General features: G+C 39.6%; 1 protein-coding gene across 6 annotated transcripts in view; it reads left to right on the plus strand.

The window, feature by feature from the left end:
- Positions 1-19,564, plus strand: part of mef2d (myocyte enhancer factor 2d) — a 102,296-nt gene extending 82,732 nt beyond the window's left edge. For 2 of the 6 annotated variants that reach the window (XM_039619386.1, XM_039619387.1), the window contains exons 7-12: positions 1,008-1,186; positions 2,547-2,576; positions 5,717-5,834; positions 6,093-6,270; positions 7,632-7,700; positions 14,188-19,564. In XM_039619386.1, the coding sequence (XP_039475320.1) occupies positions 1,008-1,186; positions 2,547-2,576; positions 5,717-5,834; positions 6,093-6,270; positions 7,632-7,700; positions 14,188-14,623 (1,010 nt within the window). In that variant the 3' untranslated portion in view covers positions 14,624-19,564. The remainder of the gene's footprint in view (positions 1-1,007; positions 1,187-2,546; positions 2,577-5,716; positions 5,835-6,092; positions 6,271-7,631; positions 7,701-14,187) is intronic. The other 4 variants (XM_039619388.1, XM_039619390.1, XM_039619389.1 and 1 more) reach the window with 4 other exon arrangements.
- The last annotated feature ends 6,988 nt before the right edge of the window (positions 19,565-26,552 follow it).

The raw sequence follows: 26,552 nt of genomic DNA on the forward strand, positions 1-26,552 counted from the left end.
ATGATTTTGAAGGAAAACCTTAAGAGATGAATTTAGAGAATATATATAAAGTCCCTTAGATCAATTTACATATAGTTAGATCTGTAAATATTTGGGTAATGATCAATTTTTCCAATTTTGCTGAATGAGATGCAAAAAAATGTGCTTTTTAAAAAGCTACTGCATGAATTGTAAGGACATTAAAGGGATTTTTATACATTGCCTTGTCCCCTCATCTGATTTTCAGAGGTTGTTAATATTCACTGTAGTGGTGTACAGAAGAAAAATGACAAAAACTGTTATTTTCCAAAACCTTATGGACCTTACTTTATATAAAAGAAACATTTTTATTTTGTTTTTCTCAAAAAAAGCAGTTTATAATAACATGTATTGCTACAAGTAATAAACTACATGTGTGTAAATACAATATAATGGCTTTACACATGTACAGTATATGCAGTCACAGTACTGGAAGTACAGTGTAATCGTTAAACTGCATGGAGGATTTTTCACTGCGTCATAGAGACCAATTTATCAATGATTCAGTGACAATGAAAGCTAAGTTGCTAAGGAAGTGGGGGTTTTTTCACAGTGTTTCACAGATGGCAGGTGTCCAGAAAGATTTGCATGTTTTTCTTTTAACCAAGTGCCAAGACACGTAAAAGTAAAAGAGGAAATGTGTAGAGAGTGAGTGTGAACATGGAAATAAAGAAATAACATAGATCTGGAGAGATCGTGACATGATTTTGATGTGAAGAAGCTGCAGAGAATCATCTTGCAAAAAAAAAAAAAGCTGTTTGAGGTACAGGAACAATGACGAGCATGTGGTGCGACAGAGCGATCAACTCGCTAATGAGAGCTCTCTCACACACGCATGCAGAGCTGAATATACACATCCAGGCAGACAAGCACAAACAGTCACTACTTCACAGGTAGAAACATAAAAAGCATCAAAACAGACAAACACACAATCTCCACCTACACTTCCTCTTCACTGAACCTCACTTTCTTTATTTGTTTCTCTCCAGCTAATGGCTACATCAGTGCCAGGGCCTCCCCAGGCCTCCTCTCTGTATCCAATGGCAACAGCCTGGGGAAAGTAGTCCCGGCTAAGTCTCCACCTCCACCCAGCCCTCAGATGGTCAACAGCCGTAAGCCGGACCTGAGGGTCATCACCTCACAGAGTGGCAAGAGCCTCATGCAGCTGGTAAGGAGATCATGAGTGGAAGCAGCACTTCAATTCAGAATTAGTCAAAATTAGGCGATGAAGGCTTCAGGTGTTTTAATCGCTCAAGTGTAATACAGCCAGTCTCTCAATGATGAGTGTCAGTAATCTTTCCTTTCTTTTTGTTACGGTGCCTTTTGATGAAGCCTATAATATATATAATAGGGGCCTCGTGGGTGAACCATTCATATTTTCAATCCTATTCAATTTGCATTGATAGTCCAAACCTCCACAATGTTGAATGAGCAACTTGATGACTCTAGATTTTAAATGTATTGCAAAAATGGCATAAATGCTACAGTAGGAGGTTTTTGTCAAGATCTTTGTGCAAGTCACTGTCCAGGAGGACATCCTGTCAGCCTCCAGCAGTATGTGTCATATCATGAAAACATATTTCCATGACTGCTACTTCTCTTTAGCCACTTCCAGTTTGAGTCATGCAATGAAACTGCCAAACCATTTCATCTTTATTTCTGCTACTGCACAACTTTGCGAGGACTCTTCATTGGCAGCTGAAGTACTAATTGTTTGGGGTCCCTTAAAAACGACAGCTGACACAACCCAACTGAACATTTCTGAGTTCTGACAGCAGGACTTAGAAGTGTTTAAAACACTTCACTTTACCCTTAGATTCCTTTGTTCTAAATATAACTATAAAGATGAGGAGTTACTTTATATGAAAACTCTGGTTATTAATTATTCCAGCAACGTGAACAACCTGTCCACATTCATCAGGCTGAAGAAAACAGTCTATAAGAAGATTCTGCAGGTGACGGGCTCAGCTGTAGTCTGGAAAAAGTGAGAGGCTTAGAAGATGGAAAATAAAAATGTTTTACGTGGTTCTCACATGTCACATGTGTGACATGTTCACCGATTCCTTTTGCTGTAGCCACTGTGCCTTTTTATGGCCAGAAAGTGAAATAATTTATGTAATTTAAAATATAATAATGTTTGCACTCCTTCTCTAAATATGGCTCTAACTTTCTCACTATTACATAATTTCTATTAGTACAGCCAGAAATCTATAAACACAAGAAAGCAACAATGTCCATCCATACATGGTGTACACTCTAACAAGGCAGACAGATCGTACAGACAGATCCACAGCTGACTTCTGGATCCAATCTTTCTCCTTCAATCCATCAGTTTCCTGTGTTTTGACTTCATTGTTAGGGGGAAATTTTTTAAAGGCCCTTTTTTCAGTATCGTATTACCATAATATGCATCTCTATAATTATTCTCAAAGTAACCATAACATGTAAATATCTCTACACCAGTTAGATTTTATAGAAACTTAACAGCCCTTTGTTTTTTACTCTCCCCTCTTCCACCGGCCGTGCAGACTGAGGAAGAGCTGGAGTTGGTGAGTGAGGTGAATAGACTTTTAGAGTTTTAGGCTCATGGATGTGGTGTGTGATCTCACCGAGCATGAGTGTGACACGGTCAGCAAACGCATCACTTCAGGGTTGAATCAGTGGCACTGGTGTTATGAGAAGAGTAGGCGTAAAGCCACTGGAGCATCAGAGCGACACACAGGCGGTGGAGAAATCATCTGTTTGCTTCTGTTCCTGGATGAGTTTGACTGTAAGGGTTGTGCTTCACTACAAGCTTCACCGCAAGATTTGTAAATCCCAGCAGAGTTTATGGCTTGAATAAAGTCATGAAAAGACTTGAACTCGTGATGTTTCAATCCTGCAAGACTTGACTTGAACTTCAAGTTTGTCAGAGAAAGTCTCAGAACAATACACAATACATAAGATAGGCAGGTCCTGCATAACCACATACCTTGCATGCTTAATTCATTAGGCCCAAGGACTGAAAGGACTTTAATATTCCATTTATTTGACAGACATCATTTTCTTAAACACAGAACTAAATGCATATTGATGGCTATAGTACGAGTAGACTGAAAAGCTTTTCATGAGATGCGCTCTCAATTATGCAGACCATAAAGTTTTAAAGGGCACTGTTTAATTATTTTAAACGTCTTTTAGACTTTATTAACTACCAGCTTATCATGAAGCAGAGTTTGACCTGTGGGAACAAAACAAGACAAAGCAAAACAAAAAAAAAGGGTCGTTTAGGGCTTAGGTGGTTTCTTTCACAGAGTCAGATGAAAAGATGGATAACATTTCTATGTAATGTTATGTAAATATAAAGTTACATCCAAAAGCTGCTTAATGATAAGCTCTATATTGCTTTCTAAGATGTGATATGAAGCTTCCATTTAGGTTGGCATTAAGACTGGAAACAGGTGGTATCAGCTAAGCTTAGCTGCACAGTAGTGATAAACGTCCCTAAAGCTGTGTTATAGAATTTATCTTGTATGTTTAATCTGTGCACAAACCATAAAAGTGTAAATCATCTTTTAACAGGAGGGTTTTTTATGTTTCTTAGCTTAAATAAGCTGCATAAAAACATGACAGGTTATCCATCTCCTTAAACAACTCTCTGGAAGACTGCAAATTAATGTGTATTTACCAAAGGTCTTAAGAGTCTGGGAAACATAACCTAAAAAAAGAACTTAGAACTTGTGTTTGATAGATAATTTTTTAAAAAGTTTATATATGTAGTACAGGAAAAAAGCAATAAATTAAGCAATAAATTGTTTGGGGAAAATGCCAGATATAGCAACTGTAATAAAAATGTAAATAAATAATGCATTTTAATATATTTATTTATTATTTAGATTTTTTTTATTTGTCTGAAGGTTCAATAATCACTCTTTATCTAAAAAATTACAATTTTCTGACAGTTTTTTTTCGTGGTTCATTCTTTAAAGGGTTAAATCTCAGTATTCTTTGTAAAATCTTACCAAAACATTTGAGACCAGGTATTTTCTTTTCCTAAGACTGTGCTTTTTATCCTTTAAATTAAAATATATTGAAAACAATCTTGATCTTTTGGCAGTTGCGTTTTCACGCCTTCCAGTTTTTGTTACTGATGGAGTATTATTGCGAAGCAAAACCTGAAAGCAAATTGAATTTTAAAATGTGTATATTTAAGGGACAGTTGAGCCAAGCCTAAAGTGACATTTGTGAAGCACAAATAGACTGTAGAGAGAAAACATCAAGGGAACCGGAGCAACCACCTGACTCTCTGCTGTGTGTGAAAGCTGCTCAGCATGTGCATGTTTGGTTTCATCCGAGTGTCGATGCTCTGAGGATCAGAGTGAGGAAAGCTCACAAAGTCTCCAACCTGGAACACAGATGGACGTGTTAGACTCAGATACGCTGACCTCTTCAGTCCACGTACACACACACACACACATGCATGTTGACAGGTTCACGGGTGTTTCTTTGCATAAATATACCAATACCCACCCCTCAGAGCAAACGCACACCTCACATTGTTTATTCATGCCTTGCATTCCTCTCTGTACACACACATGCACACACTAAATAAAAACACGTCCCTACACACATTCAGCCCCTCTCGTCTCTCTTCTGTCAGCCTTGTCGATGCATGCGTTCCTGTCAGCATGATTCTCCGGCACAGCAATGCCTCTCATAACACCTTCCACCGTGATGCTACATAACACAAGCACCCGGCCCTGGCGACAGCATTGCCGTGCCAACGCCACCTTGAGATGCGAGACATTTCTCATCTTGCACGCCGATGTTAAAGTGTCACAGAAAAGTTAAAACACCTCAGAGAGAACTGAGGTGCTTGGATTTTCTTGCTGGAAGCGGATATGCTTCTGGCTGTGGCATGATGAATAATGAATCTTCCGATGCCCTGCACAGGCAAAGTGAAATCAACTAAATGTTTATTATATTAGATTTTAGTTATTAGGTTTTCTTTGCTTCTGTCTCTTAATAAAACCTCTAAAGTGTCAGTAAAACTCAGAGCTGGAAGTTAATTAGAGTTGCTGCACTTGTACTTTGTAAAGCATAGAGTAGAATACCGGAGATAATGTGTCTGTTTTTATTTGAAATAGAAGTAGAGCAAGCTGTGGTTTTAGTAAAATTATTTAAGTAGTAGCTGACCTTGGTTACATTACAGAGTCTCTGCATCCACTCTGCTGTACAGTGAAAAGCACATGCTAACCATTATCATTATTGCTGTTGAAAATGGATGAAGTCATGTGCCGTGAACCTCTACACTCAGTCCATATAAGGAGAAAAAGAGATGATTTGTTGTGGATCCAGACCAGGTTTTCTCACGACATGGAGCCGCAACACTGGATCTATGAAACCATTCTGGCTAAAACATCCATCTGAGATTTATAACCAAACCCTCTCTTTCAAATATTGCGTGTCTTATCAGAGATTCCTCAGCATGAAAACATCAGAAGCATTCAGTTATGAATTTAACAGTGCCAGTGTTTTAGCATGGATTAACTACACTGTGCAGAGAGAGACTTACAGATGTTTATACCAAGAGGAAATGTTGCGTATGAAAATCAACTTTTTGTCAGTAGCTCAATGCAGACTTTGGTTTTAGAACCACTTCTTCTCCTTCACATGCCCCAGTGTTCAGCTTCCTCTGTCCATCTCTCTGTGTTCCCAGAATGCTCAACGGCTAGGCGGCTCCCAGGTGGCACAGCCACTCACCACACCAGTGGTCTCCGTGGCAACACCCAGTCTCCTAGCGCCCTTCTCCGGCATGCAGACGGCCTACAACACTGGTGAGTTGTGGAAGGCAGCAAAACTTGGAAGTCTTGTAGTGTGATGCCACAAACCACTATGAATATTCACTTTGTTCATTGTGTGAGAGCTTCTGGAGTGATTCTACTTCAAAGGTCTCCATTAATATGGATTAGCGCTGATTAATATTGATGCACCCGAAAGTTGTATGATGTAAAACAATCCCCCTCACCCCTCCTCTCTGTCTCCTCTCTCTGCCTTTCTCCCTCTGCGTCTCCCCCTCCATCCCTTAATCTCAGAGTACCAGCTGACGAGCGCAGATCTCACAGCGCTCCAGACGTTCACGCCACCGGGGCTGGTGCCTGGCAACATGGCTGCTTGGCAACAGCAACAGCAACCAACAGTCTCTCAGCAGCAACAACAGCAACAGCAGCAACAGCAACAGCAACTAAGCTTGGCATCACTCAGCAACTTGGTGTAAGCTCCCTTTTCTTTCTATGACACACCGTTAATGAGATTAATCCATCAATCTTACAACCTTTAACCTTTTCCTTGAAATACCTGAGCAGTAAAACTTTTACAAGAGCCACACATGTCACATGATCCATTACACAAACCATAACACATGCTCGTATACAAAGCTGTAACATCACCCAAGCTGCGGTTGATTCATCTTCGTGGTGACCTAGATACTTCCCCCTGCTCAGCTCCACCTCCCACTGCGGTCCCAGTCTTTAGCTTCTGGTTGCAAGGCTTTGCTTCTAGCTGCGTTATGTGGCGCTCAAGATTTAAAACTTTAAAAGGTGGACTGACTCTTGGACGTTCCCATTTTTCAAGTCTTCCTAATTTTCCAGCTAATAGGTTAGTCTTAGAACAAAGTTTACCCTGAAGAATTTGAGCTATTTTGTAATTAAAAAAGAAATCCCTGCAGCTGGTTTGAGTACCCTCAGACCTTTGCTGTAAAGCAAAAAAAGCCTGGAAACATCACTATACTGATGGCCCGTCTTCTTACTTTAGTAGTCCCATTGTTCTTGGTGTCTTGATGGCTATCCGGTGATGGATACTTCTAATGCATCTGTGAAACCACAGACTGCCTTTGGAAAAAAAAAAAAAAAAAAATGTGTATGTTGGTGCATATTAACAGAGACACTAGGCTTGATTTGCATTGCATGGTTAAATTGTGCTCTAAGAACGTTCTTATCTCCTTCAGATGACCAGATCTGTAACGAGTCAGACAAACTTATAAATTCCAAACAAGCGAGGTCATTACGGAGCAGACACACACCATTAGTAGCTGAATCAAGCCATCATATTTTAACTGATTATACAGCACTCAAAAGCTACTTTGTGAACAGCTTTTTATTCGCAGCTCAGTGCAGTACAGGAAGCAGACAACTGATGAAGAAAAACAGCTTCTTTAAAAGTCTCATAGGTTTAAAACAACTAACTTGCTTTTGCAAACACAGCTACAAAGGTGGGTCCGTTCTTTGAGTTCAGTGTTTGTGTTTGGGAGTATGTTTCTTTCATTATTGAGACATTCTTTGTAAGTCCTTCTAACTGAGGTTAGCTTTTTTTTTGACCTATCTTCCCTTTGTTGGTGCTTTGCAAGACCATGAAAGCGATTTAAAAAGTGAAATGTTGCCATATTATTTTTAAACTTGCAGAACTGATGTAACCTTTACCTGAATCTAATCAACTACATTTCTACTTTACAAATGAAGTTGGTACAATTAAGTCTTAATGTGACCATTCTGGGTTTGCTAGGTTAATGTGTGGGTGGGGGAGCAGCTTGTAACTGCCTCTTGTTTTGTCCTCCCTCCCCCCCTTTTTCTCCACAGCATGTGGGGTGCAGAGAAACAGAATGCGGAGATGGTTAACTGCATCTCCAATTTTGCTGCTAACCTGAGGTGAATGACATGATAGCATCTGGTGCTCTGCCACAGCGTTTATCTGTCAAATTATTATACTCCCACAGTGAATTATGAGTCTATAATAACTTGACAGTTTGTGACCAAAATAACCAAAAGAAATACAAAATTGATGCAATTACGTGACAAACACAATATCAGCCAGTCTTCTCTTTCCATTTGTATGTTTGATATGATGCCTGTTGCTTTGCTCTCTCTGTGTATCACTGCTCGTTCACTTCTGCTGAGGCAAAAGCACCTTTTTTTCCCTCTCAGATTATCATTTGACTAGTCTGGTTCTAGGAGTTTTTATGCCACCTAAAGCTTAGATCTGAAGCTCTTTGGAAGTGTCATCAACAAAGAGGAAGAAGCTTCAGTGTGACAGCAGCAGTACCTTGCTATGTTCTTGAATGGAAGTAGTCTCTGGGTGCTGCTTTCAATTCCTAACACAAAACCAGCGCACAGCTCTGTGCTACCAGCATTGTTAGTGCATTAAAATTTTACTTTTCAGCCATTTAGCTGTCACTCTCAGCTGACAGTCAGACAGAAGATTGAACTGCTCAGGTACACATTGGTCTGAATTTCCTACACTAGTGGGACTAAAAGAATAATGTAGAGCTCGACGGTATAGAATCACTGTCAAGTGCAGCTATTTCTTTAAAAAAAAAAAAGTGTTTATTTCCAGTTGATATTTAAGTCCCTGTAAAATACTCATATACACAATGACAAGGGCATTAAAGTGCTGCTATCCTCTTGTTCAAAATGTATGTATCTGAATTGAACAGCGGCTTCAAATCTCGATCACAAAACAGATTAAAAATAAAACAAATAAGAGAAATGTGTTTTTTGTTGTTTTTTTGTTTTTTAAAGACACTTAGAATAATTCTAGCTGTCAGGAGAGAGATTGTTATTTGTTCCTCTGTCTGACAAGCTGAAAATCATCCAGGAAAATATGATAATGGGTTGTTTGTTAGTGTATACAACAGCTGTGATTCCAGGGGGTTGAGCATCTTTGAAAAAGCAGCATATAGTTAACAGTCACCACCGGCTCATATGCAGCAGAACTCTTCATATCGCCTTGTAAATGTTAACAAATGGCAGTCCAGATTGTATGAAATCCTTCTGCAAACAAATCAATTGAACCACTCGGAGATCCTGAAAAAGCAGCCAGCAGTGATTTCCTTGAGTGTTGGCTGTAATAATACAACAACTGTTTCTTATACCAACAGCAATATGGAGCATTTTTCATATCAAGATTATTCTTAACATACTAATGATTTTCAGGAATTTTGTAGGAAGATACAAGCTCAAAGTGATCAGTATGTTCAAGTATTTGCAAAAAGAAAAGAAACAGAAGGAGCAGGAAGTTTTACGTTTGAGCTCATGGAACTGCTGAAAGTTGGCGTTTTTGCTTGCTCTATTCCTTAATTGTTTGATCGCCATGTTTCATCACTTTTCGAGCTAATCTAACAAAGGATTTCTTTCAGAATAAAATAACCAAGACATTCCTCAAAACACGAAAAATAGTCACGATTTTACTAAATAAGCAGGATCTCCCATTTTCTGCATAATCATGCCGCCCAGATGCTGACTGACAGAGTTTCAGCAACCTCAGGTGTGACACTGGAATTTTGACACCAGGCGGGTTTACAGTGTTGTGTGTGGGATCAGAATAACAGAATCATTGCCACTGAAAACAAGCAAGCACCACAGAAAATGTGGGACGCTTTCCCAGCTCGCCAAACTGTTCTCTCGGCAAAACGGAAAATCGTGCCTTCCTAAGGACAGCATGAGCAGACGTGGGCTCTTCTGCAGTCCAGACTGCTCTGCTTTGTTTCTGATTTCATCACACCGCAGCCTCACAGCGAGCAAACAAGCTCCTCCAATCAAATGGTGATTGACAGCTTGGCTGCGAGCCTCGCCTTCGCTGTCGGCCACACTTTCCCTCACCACAGGCTTCACAAGGAAATGATTCCTGTCAACTTACTCTCTCCATTTCCCTCGTTTTAATCATCCCTTCTTCCACTAGTTCTGTCATTCTGCTTATTTCCTGCTTTCCTGGTCAGGCTCAGTTAATTTGGTGTACACCTGTTGACTCTCATCTTCGCCCTGACTTCCTAATCTAAATGTTAATGTCATGGCTGCCCCCTAAATCCCCTCACTGCGCAGCCTTGCATTCAGCTTGTCTGGGTGTTTATGCAGAAGTGGTCTCTGCATACTGGTTTTGCATGACACGTCACTATGGTTTGTTTCCTCACTGAGTCGATGTGTTATCAGCAGACGCAGCCTCCGTTTGGGACATTCACAGGAAACAAACAGACCCACTTTCAGGGGTGGCTGTTTGCTAGTACACAAGTGATGTTTTAATGTACATAGCTACTAATCAATCAGTACGGAGCTTAAAAAAATCTTTTATTGGTTTCTTACTCTTTTTCTGTGCCCAGCATTTCTTTTTTCGTTATACTTGTTTCCTAACTCGTGAACACAAACTGAAAAAAAAGGAAGAACTTTTGGAGACGGTGCACACTCTGATAAATTGCTAAGAGGACACTCTGTTGTTGGCAGGGCATGGTGCGTACATGCTGTCAGAGGCTGAGCAGTTAAACCTCCTGGTGGGAATCAGTATTTTCTCAAACCCTAGATTAGAAACCACGGGGGATTCATTATACATCCCTCTACCTGTACGATAAAAATACAATTTTAGTTCTATTAAGTGTGTGCCGTGTGGGTAATTTGTTTATTTATCCATTACATTTATTTGAGATGGTCACAGGTTAGATTGTTAAATTGCAGAATTACTTTATGGGGCTCAGAAGTCTTTATTTAGCAACAGCAAGCTGATTTTTGGCACCACGTGGACTCAGCTTTAATAAGCAGACTTTAATAAACAGACTAATTAGTATTAATTTATTACAATTTCACAACTGACACAGAGGCAAAAGAAAGTTAAAGAAGAATAGAATTTCAAAAATGACTTTGTAAGTATAAAGGTCTCTGGAAACTACACTGAAAATTAGTGGCATATTCCTTTAAGGAGAGTTTGTACTACAGATTGCCAATTTGTCTGATCCCATTTTAGGAAACTCAACCATTTCAGTTTTACTGAAAGTGACTGTAAAAGTGCTTTGCATGTGGATGGTGATCACATTTTCTCAGCACAGGCTTAAGCACTTCTTGCTGTTCACGACTCTGCCTCTAACAACATCCCAGCCTGACCAAAGCAGCTGTTAAGGCCCTTTGTTTTTTGTCGTAAGCGTGTCTGGATTGACCATGACTGGCCTCCGTCCCACTGTTCCCCTGCTGTTTTAGCTTTTTAAAACTTGCTTGTCTCTTTTTCCACCTCCCTCCACAGCTTGGCTTCTCAGCCCAACTTGCTCTTTGGTAGGGAGGAGGGCCTCTGCTGGTATAGTACTCTTTACACTTAAGCCACACAGCTGCAGCATGCTGTTTTCCCAAAATATCTGCTTCACAAAGGAACCTTTTGGTACTTTAACTCCAAAACAGCAGTGGTTAGTAGTAAGAAAGAAACAAAAGTATCATAGCGTCAAGCAGATAATATTTCCTTTGTTTTTAATGTACCACCAAGATGGTTTAACTAATCTGACCAAGGAACTGCTTGCAATTACTAACTGAGCTTGGATAATGAGCTGTCAGCAGGATGTTATATCATGTAGATATCCAGTAATGGACATCCTCAGCAGAACACCATTTAGAAACCTGAACTAAAAAGTAATAGTCAAGAAACAGTCATGGCCAGCTGCGCCAGTACCTGTTTATTCCTTCGTTCTGTACTTCAGTTTGCAAAATGTTTCTGTTAAGCCAAAGTAATACTGATAGCATCACTGTTACATCATCGGGGCTAATTTCTCAGCCCTGGAAAGGCTCCTGCTGAGCTGATGAGTAGGCCTCCTCATGATATAGTATTTCAGTGATAGTGTGCAGGTCAACAGTCTGATTGGAGTTAAAATTCTTGAAAAGACGAACTTTTTTCCCCTCCCCAATTCTCATCCTGAGAAAAGCAGAGCATTTTGGGAAACATGGCTGCAGCTCACCAAACCGCACTGTAACCAAGTGTCTGCTTCTGGCTGTGCTCACCGTGTTGTTAGTGCTCGGGGGGTAGCCTGCCGCTCTCGCCTTCATCACTGTCACTGGACTGTTGACTCAGCCGTTTTCACTCGCCATAGCAACGGCACCCCTGTGGCACCATCATCCATCTACCTGTACCGTCCCGAGCCACGACACGCAGGTTTGATGAAGTGGGTACGAGAGAGACGGCGTGAGCATCGTCCTACCGAGGGATTTGTGTGTGTGGGTGTGGGTGTGTGTGTGTGTGTGTGTGTGTGTGTGTAGGTGTGTTTGTGAGACAGTACAGGAGGGAAGGAGCATTTTTATGTAAGGCAGGAAGAGTGCACAACTTTAAGTGTGTGTCAGACAGAGGAAGACAGCGAGCACATTTGAGTGCCACGGACCCAGATCGCCTGGAGGAGTCCTATCTTAAATTCCCCTCTCAGTCTGCCAGTAATTGAGGGAATATTAGAGATACAGTGGTGCAGATGGCTCATGATATGACATATTAGAACACACCCAAGGGGCGAAACGCAGTAATTGGGAGCTTCAAATTCAGATCTACCATGTCAAGCTGGAGGAGAGGGAAAGATAGAACGAGCCCAATCCAAAAAATCATGTCGACGCCGTTAAAAGGAGCGAGCCACAGCGCAGCGTCAACAGTCGGTGTCAGCCACAGTGACAGGTTCGACTCAGCCTCCAGCCAGCGGAGGAGGGTGAGGTGGGGCTGATCAAAGAGTTTTGGCAGGTAGAAGCAGAGACGGTGACAAAGACGAAAGCTTTTTGGCATATAATTGTCCTGAGGATCTTAGGGCACGTGTGCAAAATTATCTCTAGAGCAGCGCAGTCAAGGAGTTAGGTGTGGATTGGTTCATTTGAAAACCTGTGAACATTTCACGTGTGTACGAAACACCAAGTGTATACAATTTATAATATATAACAATAGAGCATAATTTCTACTCTACTGTGACACTCTTGGTTGGTGCTGCTTGGAGGATTAACAATAATAATAATAATAATCAAGTCAAATCAAATGTGACATAATGTTAAAATGTTCCAGGGGAAACAAACAGCACAAGACAAATTTTGGTTTTAATGCTAAAAAAAAATTATGGATGTCATGAAAAAAAGCCAGTAAAGAAGGAAGATCACGCTGCTGCTTTAGTTGTCTATTTGAATATAACACCGATGCCGCTCTCATAGCATGGTCCATATCGGGAAAGATGCTGTGTGGCATGTGAAGCTAAAAACAAACATGGCAGTGACCTTGCACACGAAAACAGAATAGAAGAGTGGAGGATGCGTAATTTGTGACCTTGTGAAAAAGATGCTCTTTTGAGTACAAGGGAAACTAAAAGTTAGTTGCTTTCTGAGAAGGAATCAGGGGCGCACCTGGCAGAAAAAATGGACAGATGGAGATAAAAATCCACAAGCACAAAGGGAGATTTGCTCATTAAAGAGCTGTGGAAGTGGCCCCGGCAACCTTACCAGATCAAGTATGACAGGATAGTATAACAGTATAGTGTAAAAACAAGACCAGTACCCCGAACCAAAAGCCTTAGAGGTTGTGTGTTAATTGTAGTCTTGGTTAGCACTGCTCCTTAGTGTGCCTAAAATTTTCCCATAAGAATAAAATACAAAGTACAGCAAAGACAAAATATAACTTTGAAACAGAAATGTAGGAACAATTAAATTCCAACATTTTTATATTTTTACACTGCAACAGATTTTCCCAGGTTTTTTAATAAACATAATTTTAGCGAACAACAACTAAAATATATTTGATTTCTGTACTACTTCTTATCATATTTAAACCCTTCAAAATGTGTGATGTGTCATTCTTTCATTTATTTTGGGAAACATTTTCTTTAGGCCCTTTAATAGCTGTTGTATCACAAACAAAGATATAAACTGAGCAAATACAAAATGCAGTTGTTCTTGTTTAGCTACTTGCATCCACTGAATGATGACTTGAGTATCTTTTTTGATACTCCAGTATGATGTTCAGCTGTAGACCTTAAGGGATCAAAACTAATATCCGAGTTTTTCAGCTGCATGGCTTACAGAATTTGCTTAAATGTAGCCTTATCTGTTCTTTGTGTCTTTGTTCTCCATGTGCTTAAGTCCACACAAGCCTTCATGTTCCGAGTGTATAGTGTTACCTGGGTGCCTTTTGCTTGAAGATCCTGCTTTTCATTTTACAAGTCCAGCATATGTTTACTGAATTCTTTGATCCATTCATTTTAAAGCGACCATTCTTTTACAGTATTGGCTGAGCTCTGTGTTCCATCCCTGCAAACCTTTGTCTAATGAAGATCTGTTCTCATGTACTTTTGATGGATAATACGTGTAGTTGTGTAGTTTCATACTGACATAATTCTTCTTGTTCTTTTCTTTCTTCTTTTATCCGTTGTTTCTCCAGGCAAGTGGGAGTACAGGGTGCCGCGCTGACAGTCAACACAAACCCCAACGTCAACATCAAGTCCGAACCAGTCTCACCAAATCGTGACCGCAGCACTCCCAGCTCCACCAGTGGGGTGGCTGGAGGTGGAGTGGGCCAGAGTCAACTCCAGGGACAAGGTCTGGTGTCCATCGCCTACCCTGGTACTCTGCGTCTTGAAGCGGGAGGCCAAGGCCGCTCACCTGTTGACAGTCTCAGCAGCAACGGCAGCTCATATGAAGGCAGCGACCGAGACGATGGCACCCAGGGTCGAGGCGGGGGTCTGGACTTTCACCACCAGGTCGGCGCCGGAGCCCAGCAGCCCACCATGGTCCTTCTGCGGCCCTCATCAGCAGAGCCTCAAGAACAGGATGGGACCAACGTCAAGAGAATGAGACTGGACACCTGGGTCACATAAACGGATCGATGGACAGATGGAGGATGGAGATGTGTACTTGTGGATTGTGTACATGCCCCACCAGCTCCAGCAGCCCCAATATCCACATTGCATACGCACAGACAAAATCCACCCACCACCAACCCAGTAACCTGCTGTCTACACAGTAAACCTCACATGGATACATACACAACACAAGCATGCTAGCATACTCGCACACGTGGACACTCACTCGTATGGCAATGTGCATTCACGTTTGAACTGTAATGTGTTCTCACTGACATACACCAAACCCAACAAGACCAGGAATTATTTATCAAAAAAAAGACCATGCTGGACATCATTCAGCTGGATTCGGATAGAAGTGAATGAGTTTGTAATCTGGCTACAGTGGTTAGGAACTGTGGCCTGATTAAATTTGGTCACATGGACTTCTTGACAGTTTCTGGAAAAGCAGACAAGCCAGACTTGGTTTCCCAGCATGCCCCTGCCATGATTCACGGCCGGTGGCAATCTCTCACCTTCATATCTTTACTGTCTGTTTATCCACAGTAGGTTTTGATCAAATATGACAGCGCTGTATTAAAACGGTGCCACAAAACGAGTCCACATCGATGTACACATCCGCCCATCCACAGTTGTATTGCTATCACTCTAGATTTTTGTTTGTTTTCTAAGAGGAGCAGCTGTGCTCTTTTTTTTTTTTTTCTTCTTTTTTTTAAGCGTGGAGTTTTGTCCCTCAGTCTTGACTGTTGACATTTAGAGTTTGGATTCATTTTGAATATGAAGACACTAAAAGAATAACTTGCCTCCCTTCTCAGTCAAGTCGGCGGCTCCGTCAACATGGCCGGCATTTGGTCCTCTACAAGAATGGCGACCACCAGGGGTCTTTATTTAATCAGAACCACGCAGACCAGCTGTAAAACGAGGAACGTGATTTGTTGCCGAGGTAAAAGACTGCTTTTCTTTGAATCAGGGACGAGCTGCCACAGCTCAACGACACATGACGCAGATTCTCCTCGTTTCGCCCACATCGTGTCAACTACAGATGCTGAGAAAGGTGTGTGTTTGGTTTGTGTGTGTGCGTGTGTGTGTATACGGGTTTGTTACCTCAACTGGTTGTGTTTTCTTTTTTTCTTTTTCTTTTTTTTTTTTAAACCAAGTAAATTTGGATAAATCTTCACTTTCAATTTCATCCTTGAACACACACCTGCAACGTACACAGGTGAAATTATTTTTGTGAGCAATTCATGTTTTGAATAGATAGCTGATGTTCAAAGAGGAGAATCGTGAGGTACCATGTATATAAGCAATCTGTAACCTTTGTGGCTTTTGTGTGACAGGGATAAGGTTTTTTCTTTTTCTTTTGAAGGTTAAAAAATAAATCATATTCAAGTATATATTTAAACAGCTTCAGGCGGTAGCAAGGGCAGCTCTGCATCTGGGGCAAGAGACTACACCAGACGACAGGGATTGTATATATAAACTATATATTCGGCAGGATATCCCTTAAGGAAGTGGAAAAAAAAAAACAAAAACAAACAAACATTGATTCTCAGTGGATCTGTCTCTTTTATATTATTATTATTTATGTGTGTATATAAAGTGTAATATGTGGACGAGCCCAGAGAGGGTGTTGTAGAGGCAGGAAGGGAAGACGTAGCCGTGGTGACTCGGACTGTTTAGAGTGAGCAATGATTAGGACTCTGTCGCTGATGGAGGGCACTTTACCTTAACTCCCACCTCTGACACGCACGCACAGCACGCACACACTAGAGTTAGACTGATGTTTTTGGCTGGATAACAACCTAAAAATGGCAGGTACATGTAACATATTGCAATTTTTATTTATTTCTCAAAATTCTCTTTTGATGTAGTTTAATTTAAGTAATTTACAAGCTATAGTAAGGGTCTCAGTCTGGTTGCCTAATTGGAGTAATTTAGTTAATTAAATTAATAATTCATTAATTGCAATATTAAATATATTAAGTTAATAAATTGGTAAATAAATTGAAGCAGTTTTTTAAATGAGACTTGTTATTCCCATTTCCAGCTCCAGATTTTCAAACTTAAACTTTATCAGGGTAGCTTTGCATGACTCACAGTTCAAATAAATCCTTGTATATCTTTTTTGCAGGCCCTCAGTTTATCAACTCTGTGAAAGCAGCCTTCCCTCTCCCTTTAAGCCAACTACTTTTTATTTTCTAATTGCCTGCCCCTCACAAGAAAAAGACTTGGAATAGCAGGTAGGTGGCCATGACCAGTGCTGTGTGTCTCAAATGACTGCAACTGCAACTGGCTTTGTAAAGAACCAAGAGTAGAAAACAAAAATTGAATATTTAGGGCTGAAAGGATTGGACATGTTTAATATGAGCTGCATTCGCTGGATAGAAAGCAAGGAAAAGGATAATAAGTCCAATTTAAGGAGTTGTTTACAATTTTTTTTTTTTTTAGAAGAGATAAGTTGTATAAAAATTGGAACATAACTTTCACTTATAGCTGTGTAGCACTGTCTACTTCAAATTCAGTTACTATTTGTCAATCTTTCAAAGTCATTGCTGATGTAGTTTCATCTTTCAAATGAATCTTTTATGGAAGCATTTATTTGAAAACTGCTAAAAACTAAAGATTAGTAAAAAACTGCAATTCCCATTGTATCATTTAGCTAAATTAAACTTTTACTGGAATTTTTCCTCGTGCAGCGACTGCCAAATATTGGGTATTTTGTGCAACTTGATTGCAGAAATGCAAAAGAGTATTATCCACTACCACCATATCAGTCAAACTCTAGAATACATACATATAGATAGTTTATGATTAAGCAAGCCAAGGATTTCCCTGATCCCTCTTTTTTTCTTCTCCTTTTAGAGATTTACCTTTTCCTCCAATTAAAAGCCATGTTTCTATATTTAAAAGGATCTCTCCTTCGCCTGTCACTGGTTGGCTGCAGTTTTATATTCTGGAGAGTTTAAGAATACTATGAAGGAAAACAGAAGTGAAGGATGTAATTTTCTACTCTATAAAGGTGGCAACGGTTGATTTAGGGTTTTTTTCTTTTAAACGTGGTGGTCAAAAGTGCAAATTCATGTATTTATTTTTCCTAAAAGCACTCTCAGCCTCCGTCCATTTGCTTGTTAAAAGCACTGGCGTTTGGGTGTCGTTCGTCGCTAAGCCGGAGGTTTCAGAATGACTCTTGATCTTTTAATGACTACCTCCCAAATCCAACGCAGACTTGTCGACTTTAGGTTTTACCGCATCCAGCCACCACATCCTTCTCATGGGCAGGCCCTCGTCACCTCTCTCTCACCCCTATCACTCACTCGGTTTGTTTGTTTTTTTTTCCCTCCTCTCTGGAAGCTTAATCTCACACACAGACAAACAAACACACGCACACATTTCATTACACACTCCTCTTCTGTTCACTCCGTCCATATAACGGGTGTCAGCGCTGAAATGACGAGTCAAATTATTTTGGGGTCATTTCCATGAGAAACACAACCACCGCCACCACCCCCTCTCTCCCGACTCTATTCGGCTTGCAGCTTCATCTCACACACTACTGCCATCATCCGCCCTTCAGTTCATCAGTGATTTCTCATTTCCTTTTTCTCCGTCTGTCACTCACTCTCTCTCTCACACACACACACACACACACACACACACACACACACACACACACACACACACACACATTCATCCTCTGTGACAAGTCTGAGTGTCAATATTGCTTTTCTGAGTGCTTGGCAGAGTTAACATAAATCCCCAGAGTGTAAACACTTTGACTGTTAAGACTGTTGTGCCCTGAGCTTCGAACAAAAAAATAAAAAGAAACAAAAAAAGTCTGCAAGTTTATATGTTTCGTCCAAGAAATGAGATTGTTTGTGAGCAGGCAGGTGAGAGCCCTCGTGAAGCCCTGACATGTTCTTTAGAACAACACTAGGGGTCGCTGTAATCACACAACAGACAATCGTGCTGAGAAGCCGTTAACTTGCATCCCCCCCTGAAAAGAGATACATGCTCCTGTACAATGATGTTTAGAAGTCTCACTCACTTTCCAGTGTTAATTTGTGCTGGTGACAGTCTGTTTTTAATTGTTCTCTGACAATTGATATTATTGTTATTATTATAATTATCATCATTAGCACAGCCACACTGATAGTAGCTGTCATGATGATATAGATTTCTGCATTTTCGTTCTTTTTTTGTTGTTTTTGTTTTTTGTTTTTTTGTGTAGGATAGGTCTCTTGTTTTCTTTGGAATTTTATTTTATTATATAAGAATATTCTATAAATATATTTTTGTTTTCATTTTTTGGGATTTTTCTTTCTTCTTCAACAAGGGTGTTACTAATGTTGCACGATTTTTATGACATGTAACAAGCAACACACGAGTAGTGATATTAGTTTCCACGTGTGGCTGTGGATGGAGGCGCTGATTAAGTCGACAAATCGCTTCAATGCTGCAAAACTTTGAGTCCAATGTACAAACCTCTGAGTCTAAAGGGGGTGGGGCAGCGTGACACGTCTAACTTATTTCTGACCAGACACAATTATGTCAATGCATGGGCGTTTCAAAACAACAGAAGTGTGAATCATGTTATAGGAAATAAAATGTAATATTGACACAAAAACACATCACACAGGATTACATTAAAAGAAAAAAAGTGAAATCAAAGAAAAAAAAAGTTTAAATAAATTATAGCTAATATATTGTGTTCGGCTAGTCTGCTTTTTTGTTGTAAAGAATTTTTTTTGTTGTTTTTGGAGAATGATATACAATTTGTGTATATTTTCATAAATAAAGTATGCACTGATATGTTATTACAAATTCTATACTGCTTTTACAAAAAAAAGTGTTTGTTATTGTACCAAAGTATCCATTGGTCCCCTCTTACCCTCCCCTTTTTGCGTATGTTTTACCGTATTTTATATATTAAATAGACAAGTTGACCTACAGAAAAAAGTTTGTTTGTGTCACTTATTTGGACTCCTTTTTTCAGTCTGATTTAAAGTGGAAGCATCACGGTGTTGCCACCACTAGAGGGCACCAGAGTGTTTGTTATCAGTGTTTGTCTCCAGTTTTCAGAGGCTTAAAAGTATTAGAACAGGCCAATATGATTTTAAATATATGTAGTGATTTTAACACTTGCATGAAACTTCTTTGTTATCAATGACTGATTTAGTGTAGATGTAATACATAAACAGTTAATGCAACAGTTTTGTTAAAACCTGTTAAATTAAAGCTACAAGTCTGCAATTTCAGACACATCTTAAGTGCTCAGTTTAAAAGCGCTGTGACAGTATGCAGAGTGTGTGTTATTCTCAAAATACTTATGGACTTACAGTACTGTACAAAAGTTAGAAAAAATACAAGAAAGTCTGAGTCCTGGGAAGCTAAATATACAGAAATGAGGGGTGACCTGAGAGTTTTGCACAGTACTGTAACTGTCACTAAGTGCAGAGCAATAAAATGTGATGTGTGACTGCTCCTCAAAGGAAAAATATTCACAGCTTTTGTGTTTTTTATTCCGCATTTGAACCCAAAGATAAAGAACAGATAAAGCTAAATGTTTCAGAAACTTTATTTTATTCAAATTGAGCCATCTGAGACTAATCGCTTATATACATGAATAGAAAACTGAACTTACTTACACAGTGGTTGCTTCACTGCAAGAATCTGCTGGGTTCAAATACACCAGGCAGCTGGGGCCTTCCTGTGCTTGTTCTCCCCCGGTCTGCATGGCTTCTCTCGGGTTACTCTGTCTTCCTCCCAGAGTCCAAAGACATCCATGTTAAGTTAATTAGTGATTCTAAATAGGCTGTAGGTGTAAATGTGAGCATCAGTGGTTAACTGTCTCTCTGTGTTAACCCTGTGATAGATTGGTGATCTGTCCGAGCTGTACTCCACCTCATGCCCTATGACAGCTGGGACAGGCCCTAGCCCAGCCATAGCCCAGAATTAGATAAGTGGAAGAAGGTGGATGGATGGTGCTTAAGAACAATTTGACAGGGTGGTTTCCTGCTCCCTGTTGATTCCAGTCTAGTGTTTAAAGTGAAGTCATCTGTTTCCAAGAAAAGTGGCACAATACACTAAACACTGAGCTGAAAAGGCTTCTTTTTTTAACCATTAAATATAAGAAGTAGCCTGCCTAGTGGATGCAAACTACTTCTAAAGAAGGTTTTAAAAATATGTTAGTACATTTTGAACTTACTTGACTTTCTAAAACAACATGCTGATTTCCTGGAGATAAATCGCAAGAAAACAATTTGTCCAATTATCTTAATATAACAAGCAATTATTCCTTCGTCTCAACATATGTCTCAAAATCAAAGATAATTGCTTTGTGATGATGGGTAAACAAAGCTTTACAGTATGTGGCATCAAAGGATAATTATTCGGCGATTACAGGAAAAACAATGTATGACAACTTTAATGAGCTTCAGAAACACAAGAGAAATAATTAGATGTACACCCTCCCAAGCTCATTCTACCTGCCAGTGTGTTAAAGTCTATTTTTATTTCACACTCAACAAGGCTACAAAGTGAGAGTGCAGCAGTATTTGCAAAAGTGCGATCTTGAAGATGTAATGAGCGTATAAAATTATATTTGAAACAAATGCCAGAAATTAACAATACAGCTAAATAAATGTTTCTACATATCTCTATATTATCCATAATCAGCTTTTACTTTGCACTTATATACCCCACAGTTAACAATTTGTGTTAACATCTGTATCTGAATAGCTTACTGTATGAATTTACACATTCGCCTAACAAAAACACACCTGCTTCAGTCTCAGGAGGAGATCCAATTCCCTTGGGGATTGTGTCAGGAAAGGCATCTGGCATAAAAATCTGCCAGGTCAAATATGTGCAGCTACCTTCCATGAATAGCAGCATCTTACACAGCTACTTTCAGGAGCATTTGCATGTAGCTATGTAACTGTATATCACAATGTGCCCATGAATTCAAATGATTTCAATATGAAAACATGCCAACATGATCTTTTTTCTGAGTATTTTATTTTCAAGAAATAAACCTGAGGGATGAATCATGACACAATTGCAGAAGTGCCGAAACCTGTAGTTCCTCACTCAAAAAGCCTGAGTGTTGTACACCCTGGGCTTCATTACAATAAAGTATTTAATATTGCTGATATATAGTACCAGGTTTGTACAAACCAAGTAAATGTATATTTTATAAACCCCAACATGGATATTTCTCTCTCTTTTTTAACAATCTCTCTATTAAAATTTTTCTTTATATGAACGTACAGTACAGGCCAGCACTGTAGTGTGCACTGAAGTGATAAAGAGGAAGATCACAGCCTGCTTTTTCTGTCGGGGTAGAGTACAGATTGTCTGTAATTAGTCGTAGCATTCCTTTTTTCTTACGAATGGACTTCAGGACAAAAAGACATTTAAATAGTTGGTTGGTTATGTGAGACAAAAAGGGGATACCCACACAATTGTTCAACCAACCCAACTCAGGACCGCTTGAACTGACCGCAGGCTGTCATCTGGCAGGTTCAGCTGGCTTGTCCACAGCAATGATCAGGCGCATGTCTCAGATAGACTCATATTCTCCTGGCTCAAGAGGCTGCTAATAATAACCACACACGCCCTCAGACAGATCAGTCAAAAGTCAAACTGAACAGTTGAGGCATTGTCTGCGAGACATACCCCCCCACTTCCTACTGCTGAGTCATGAAGGCAGCCATTTTCTGACTGTAATCATGTCTTTCTAGAGCTTACTGTTCACTGTGTGATTTGAATATGTATAGTAAAAACAACTATACATAGGATTTTTAAATTTTGTGGTCAGAGTGTAATTTGAGGTTGATCAGAAAATGAGAAGTGAAAGAATTATGACTCAGCTTCTTCCCCTTTACCTTTTATATGTGTCTCTGTGTTTATGCGTGTGGGCTGTCGGGCAGCTAATGTCTAACTTCGTTTCTGCGCACTAACTGAATTACTATGTGGACATCTGGCAGAAACACACAAAGCTATATCAACAGGGGAACTGAACCATCTCTCCTCTGCCTGCGTCTCATACACCTAACACTGAACTGGACATGAAACATAATACTTAATAATCAACTCATAGAAACATGAAACGAATATGGAGATATGGATGTAATTTGTAGGACTGTATAATCCTTGTATATATGTATAATCTTCAGATGAGATCACATTAAATGGTTTCTGAAGCATTTAATATCATTTTATTAAAGTGAACGGACCTTTGAATCTGTCATTTTGTGAGGACTACAATAGCTTTTACTACTATTCAACCAGCTGAATATGAACTCAGAACTACAGGTCACAACTTTTGCTAATATTGTTCTCGTGGAGGATTAGAGCTTTTATTCCTGTGTCATTCCTGCAGTCTCACTCATCCTGGATTATTAAAGCAACTTGCAGCTGTCATCAGCAGATTGCACAGAGCGGTGCAACTTCTGTTCTATTTTAACACTGCCTGGAGCCTGATGGTTTGATAGGTAGGATATGATAGTGATATAATATGCTCAAGAGTCTTTAAGCCTTGTCCACACAGAGATAGATGCTTCTGTTTAGGCAGGACAGAGCAGGGTTGAGATGCATATGGAATATTTGTTTTAGAGGAACAAGGTGAAGAAAATGGAAAAAAAATGTAGTACTTGGAAAAGATAAAGAATAGATCATTGGAGTGCAACAAGAACCTAATGACTTACTAATAATATTGGCTTTAGAGGATCTTATAGTTTGTTAGTCAATGTAACAAAACATAGAAAGTTAACATACTGTGCATGGCCGCTACTGACCACACCCAGCTAAAAACATTCAACTTGAGTTTGCAGTGAAACATGAGTGCAGTTTGGGTTTAAGGAGTTGGTTAGCATGACTTTAGCTTGTATAACTGGGGTAAGTGTACCTCAGGAGGTGGAGCAGGTCATCTACTAAAGGTTGGTAGTTTGATCCCTGGCTGCTCCATTCTGCTCTCCAGTGTATCCACTGAAGTATGAATGTGTGTGAATGTTACAAAGCGCTTATTTAGACATAACATAGAAAAGGTGAATTGTGATGAGGCACAATGAGGCTAATTGTGTAAAGAGCCTTAAGTGCTCAGAGTATAAAAGTGCTATATAACATCATATGTAAGAATTAGTCCATTTACCATTTAAATTTTGCATACAGGCATTGTTGTATATGTTAATTAACAGGCAGTCCATGCAGGAACTCATCTCTACGGACGGTAACATGATTTTGTTGTTTATTCAGTTGTCGGGTCTTTTAAGGTTGTCAGAGACGTGTGGGGATTTATGTTTTAAGCATTTAGTTTATGTTTTTTATGATGAGCAGGTTAGACTAATTGCAAGCAAATGAGCTTTGGTTTCTAAATTACTGTACTGCACATTAATAAATTACAGTTATGAGGTCAGTGGCCTGAGTGTTAACAGGACAAATATTTCTTTAGTTTGTGACAATAAAAAAAACAACTGCGTAGAGAAAGTGTTTAAAATGTAAAGTGGGTGAGAGATTCTCTGTTGAGAATCTGAACCAGCAGTTTCACCTTTTTCATTGTTTTATGATAATTTATTCAGCACTGAATAACACAGCAAGACATCTCACAACTGAGCAAGATTCAGTGCTGATATTTATGGTCCCCGGAGAACAAAACCTATTCATTTTGCTGAATTCATTGATATTATTGATGACATCCTTTGATACTATGCAAGTTAACGCTCTGTGCACATCACCATTTTCCATTTGGGGGATTGATTAAAGATGAAATTAAAGATAGCATAGTTCAATATCTAATAACAATATTAAATTGATTGTTTGAATTTGAAAAGCAAATTTATGACCCCAGAAAACAGACACTTGAGTTTCTTTGGCTTGTGTCTCATAGATTCATTTTAAAAACAGCTGCATGTCTCACAATGCATGAGTGTTGATTTATCTCTTACTGGACTTTAACATTGGCACCATCTGTTCACTTAGGCTATATGGCTCATATGTCCATGATGTCTTTCATGATGTAAAGGTGGTCTAAAGTGGGAGAAACCTCTTCCTTCTCAGTCTGGCTCTGTAGCTGGCTCCTCCATTATTCATACCAATCAAGAGTAAATCAATGGAGATGGATGGTGGTTAGCAGATGACAACTGGAGCACATGTGTGCAAGTACTACCACAAAGGGTTCAATTCTCTCATAATGGATTTGTAGAAGCACACCTCCCCCATGTTAATCAACAGTGACCAATAATCAATAATTGGTCACAGCTGGACCTTTGGTTACCAGTGTTAAAACTAACAAAGAATTTCACTCAAATTGTATCGTGTTATTGTAAGGTGACCTTGAGGGTCTGAAAGGCGCCTATAAATAAAATGTATTATTATTATTATTATATATTCCTTTAAGGTTTTTCCCTTTAGAGAATAAAATTATGGCCGAACACCAGAGAAAGTACCTGTGGTTCAGTTTGCAAGAAACTGGAACATAGCAACAATTAAACCCACCAGAGCTGGCTCTAAAAGTATTTTGTGTTTCTTATGGTCTGCAGGGTACCCAAACATGTTGTAGTTGTGCTGATAACTTACCTCAAACACAACAATACTTCATTAGTAGCCCAGATTGTGATCACTAGGGAGCTTGTTAGTCAAAACTTGGAATGGAGTATACACATGTTGTTGACAGTATGTTTAACCCTCAGCAACAATGTTTTTCTATGTTAAGCTGCCAAGGAATATAATGATTCATGCTGCCATCAAAAGACAAATCCAACCACGAAGATGAATAGTGGTCACCGCTGATTTGTGCCAAGTTTCTTCAAATCTGAAAACAGAGTCAGGCTTATTTTAACTACACAGACACTGGCATATGTGCAGTGTCAAAATTTAAAAAGGGGAGATACCAATATGTTGCATTTAATTATTAAACATAATTTGGTTTGTAGTCATCAAATAGCAAAAACTATATGCTATGTGAATAGCTTTTGTAACAGACCTTAAATAATGAAATAGTGAAATAAGTGAAATTGGTGCACAGATGGGACACAAGCCCAAATCAACTCCATTTAGTGAATGTCTCAGCTTATGTGTAGTTGCTCTTGCTGTTCTCCTCTCAACAGATTAATACATTTCTTCTAGTTTTATTTAGTGACTGAACAGAGAGTGTCTTTGGTAGAACAGCTCTATTGATGGGTGGAGAATAGGAGCATGCCAGACAGCTGCTGTAATGCCATTCCAGCTCTTCAGCTTTGTCATCCTGAATACAGCCGTCCGCGGTTTCCTTCCTAACTGAATCTCCCATTGGGCAGATTTGGGCAGTGAGGAGGCGAGCACCCACTGAAATAGCCATCATTGTTCGGTAAACTGACTAATGAAAGACATGAGGGGGGTAGGGGGAGTGGGGGGCGGGGTTGTAAGGGAGAGGAGATGAGGTCATACATTGTTCTCTTTCGTACTTTTCCCCTGGTCGCCTCATGGGATGGCCGCATGCTTGCGGAGGGCCTCGGTGGTGCTTTGTTGTCTCGCCTGCTTCGAGGTCAGAGAAAACTGGGCTGTTGCCAAGTCCAGGCACATACGAGCTTTACTCCCTTCTTCTATGCAAACCCCAAAGGAAATGGAGATGGATGTTGCTGGAAGGCGGCAAGCAGCTGCTTTTCTTGACCTTCTCTTAAGAATACAGCTTGTCTCATTAACATCAAACAGGTTTTCGTTTGATCTGATTTAAACCCAAATAAAATCTACTGGTCATTTATTTGTTATTAAAAGCTTAATTTCTCATGTTGGATTCTAGCCTGCAGGAAGATTTTATACATATTCAACTAAATGTGTGACAACCAAAAGGGAGCTGAACACTGTTCCTGTCGTTCTATAATGAGTAAAAAAGACAGGCATGTAAAATGAAATGTTATCGTTCTAAAGCAATAATTTGGCTTTCAAGGTTCTGTAAAAATGTGTAAAG

Source organism: Oreochromis aureus, linkage group 11, assembly GCF_013358895.1.
Source record: "Oreochromis aureus strain Israel breed Guangdong linkage group 11, ZZ_aureus, whole genome shotgun sequence".
Lineage (NCBI taxonomy): Eukaryota > Metazoa > Chordata > Actinopteri > Cichliformes > Cichlidae > Oreochromis > Oreochromis aureus.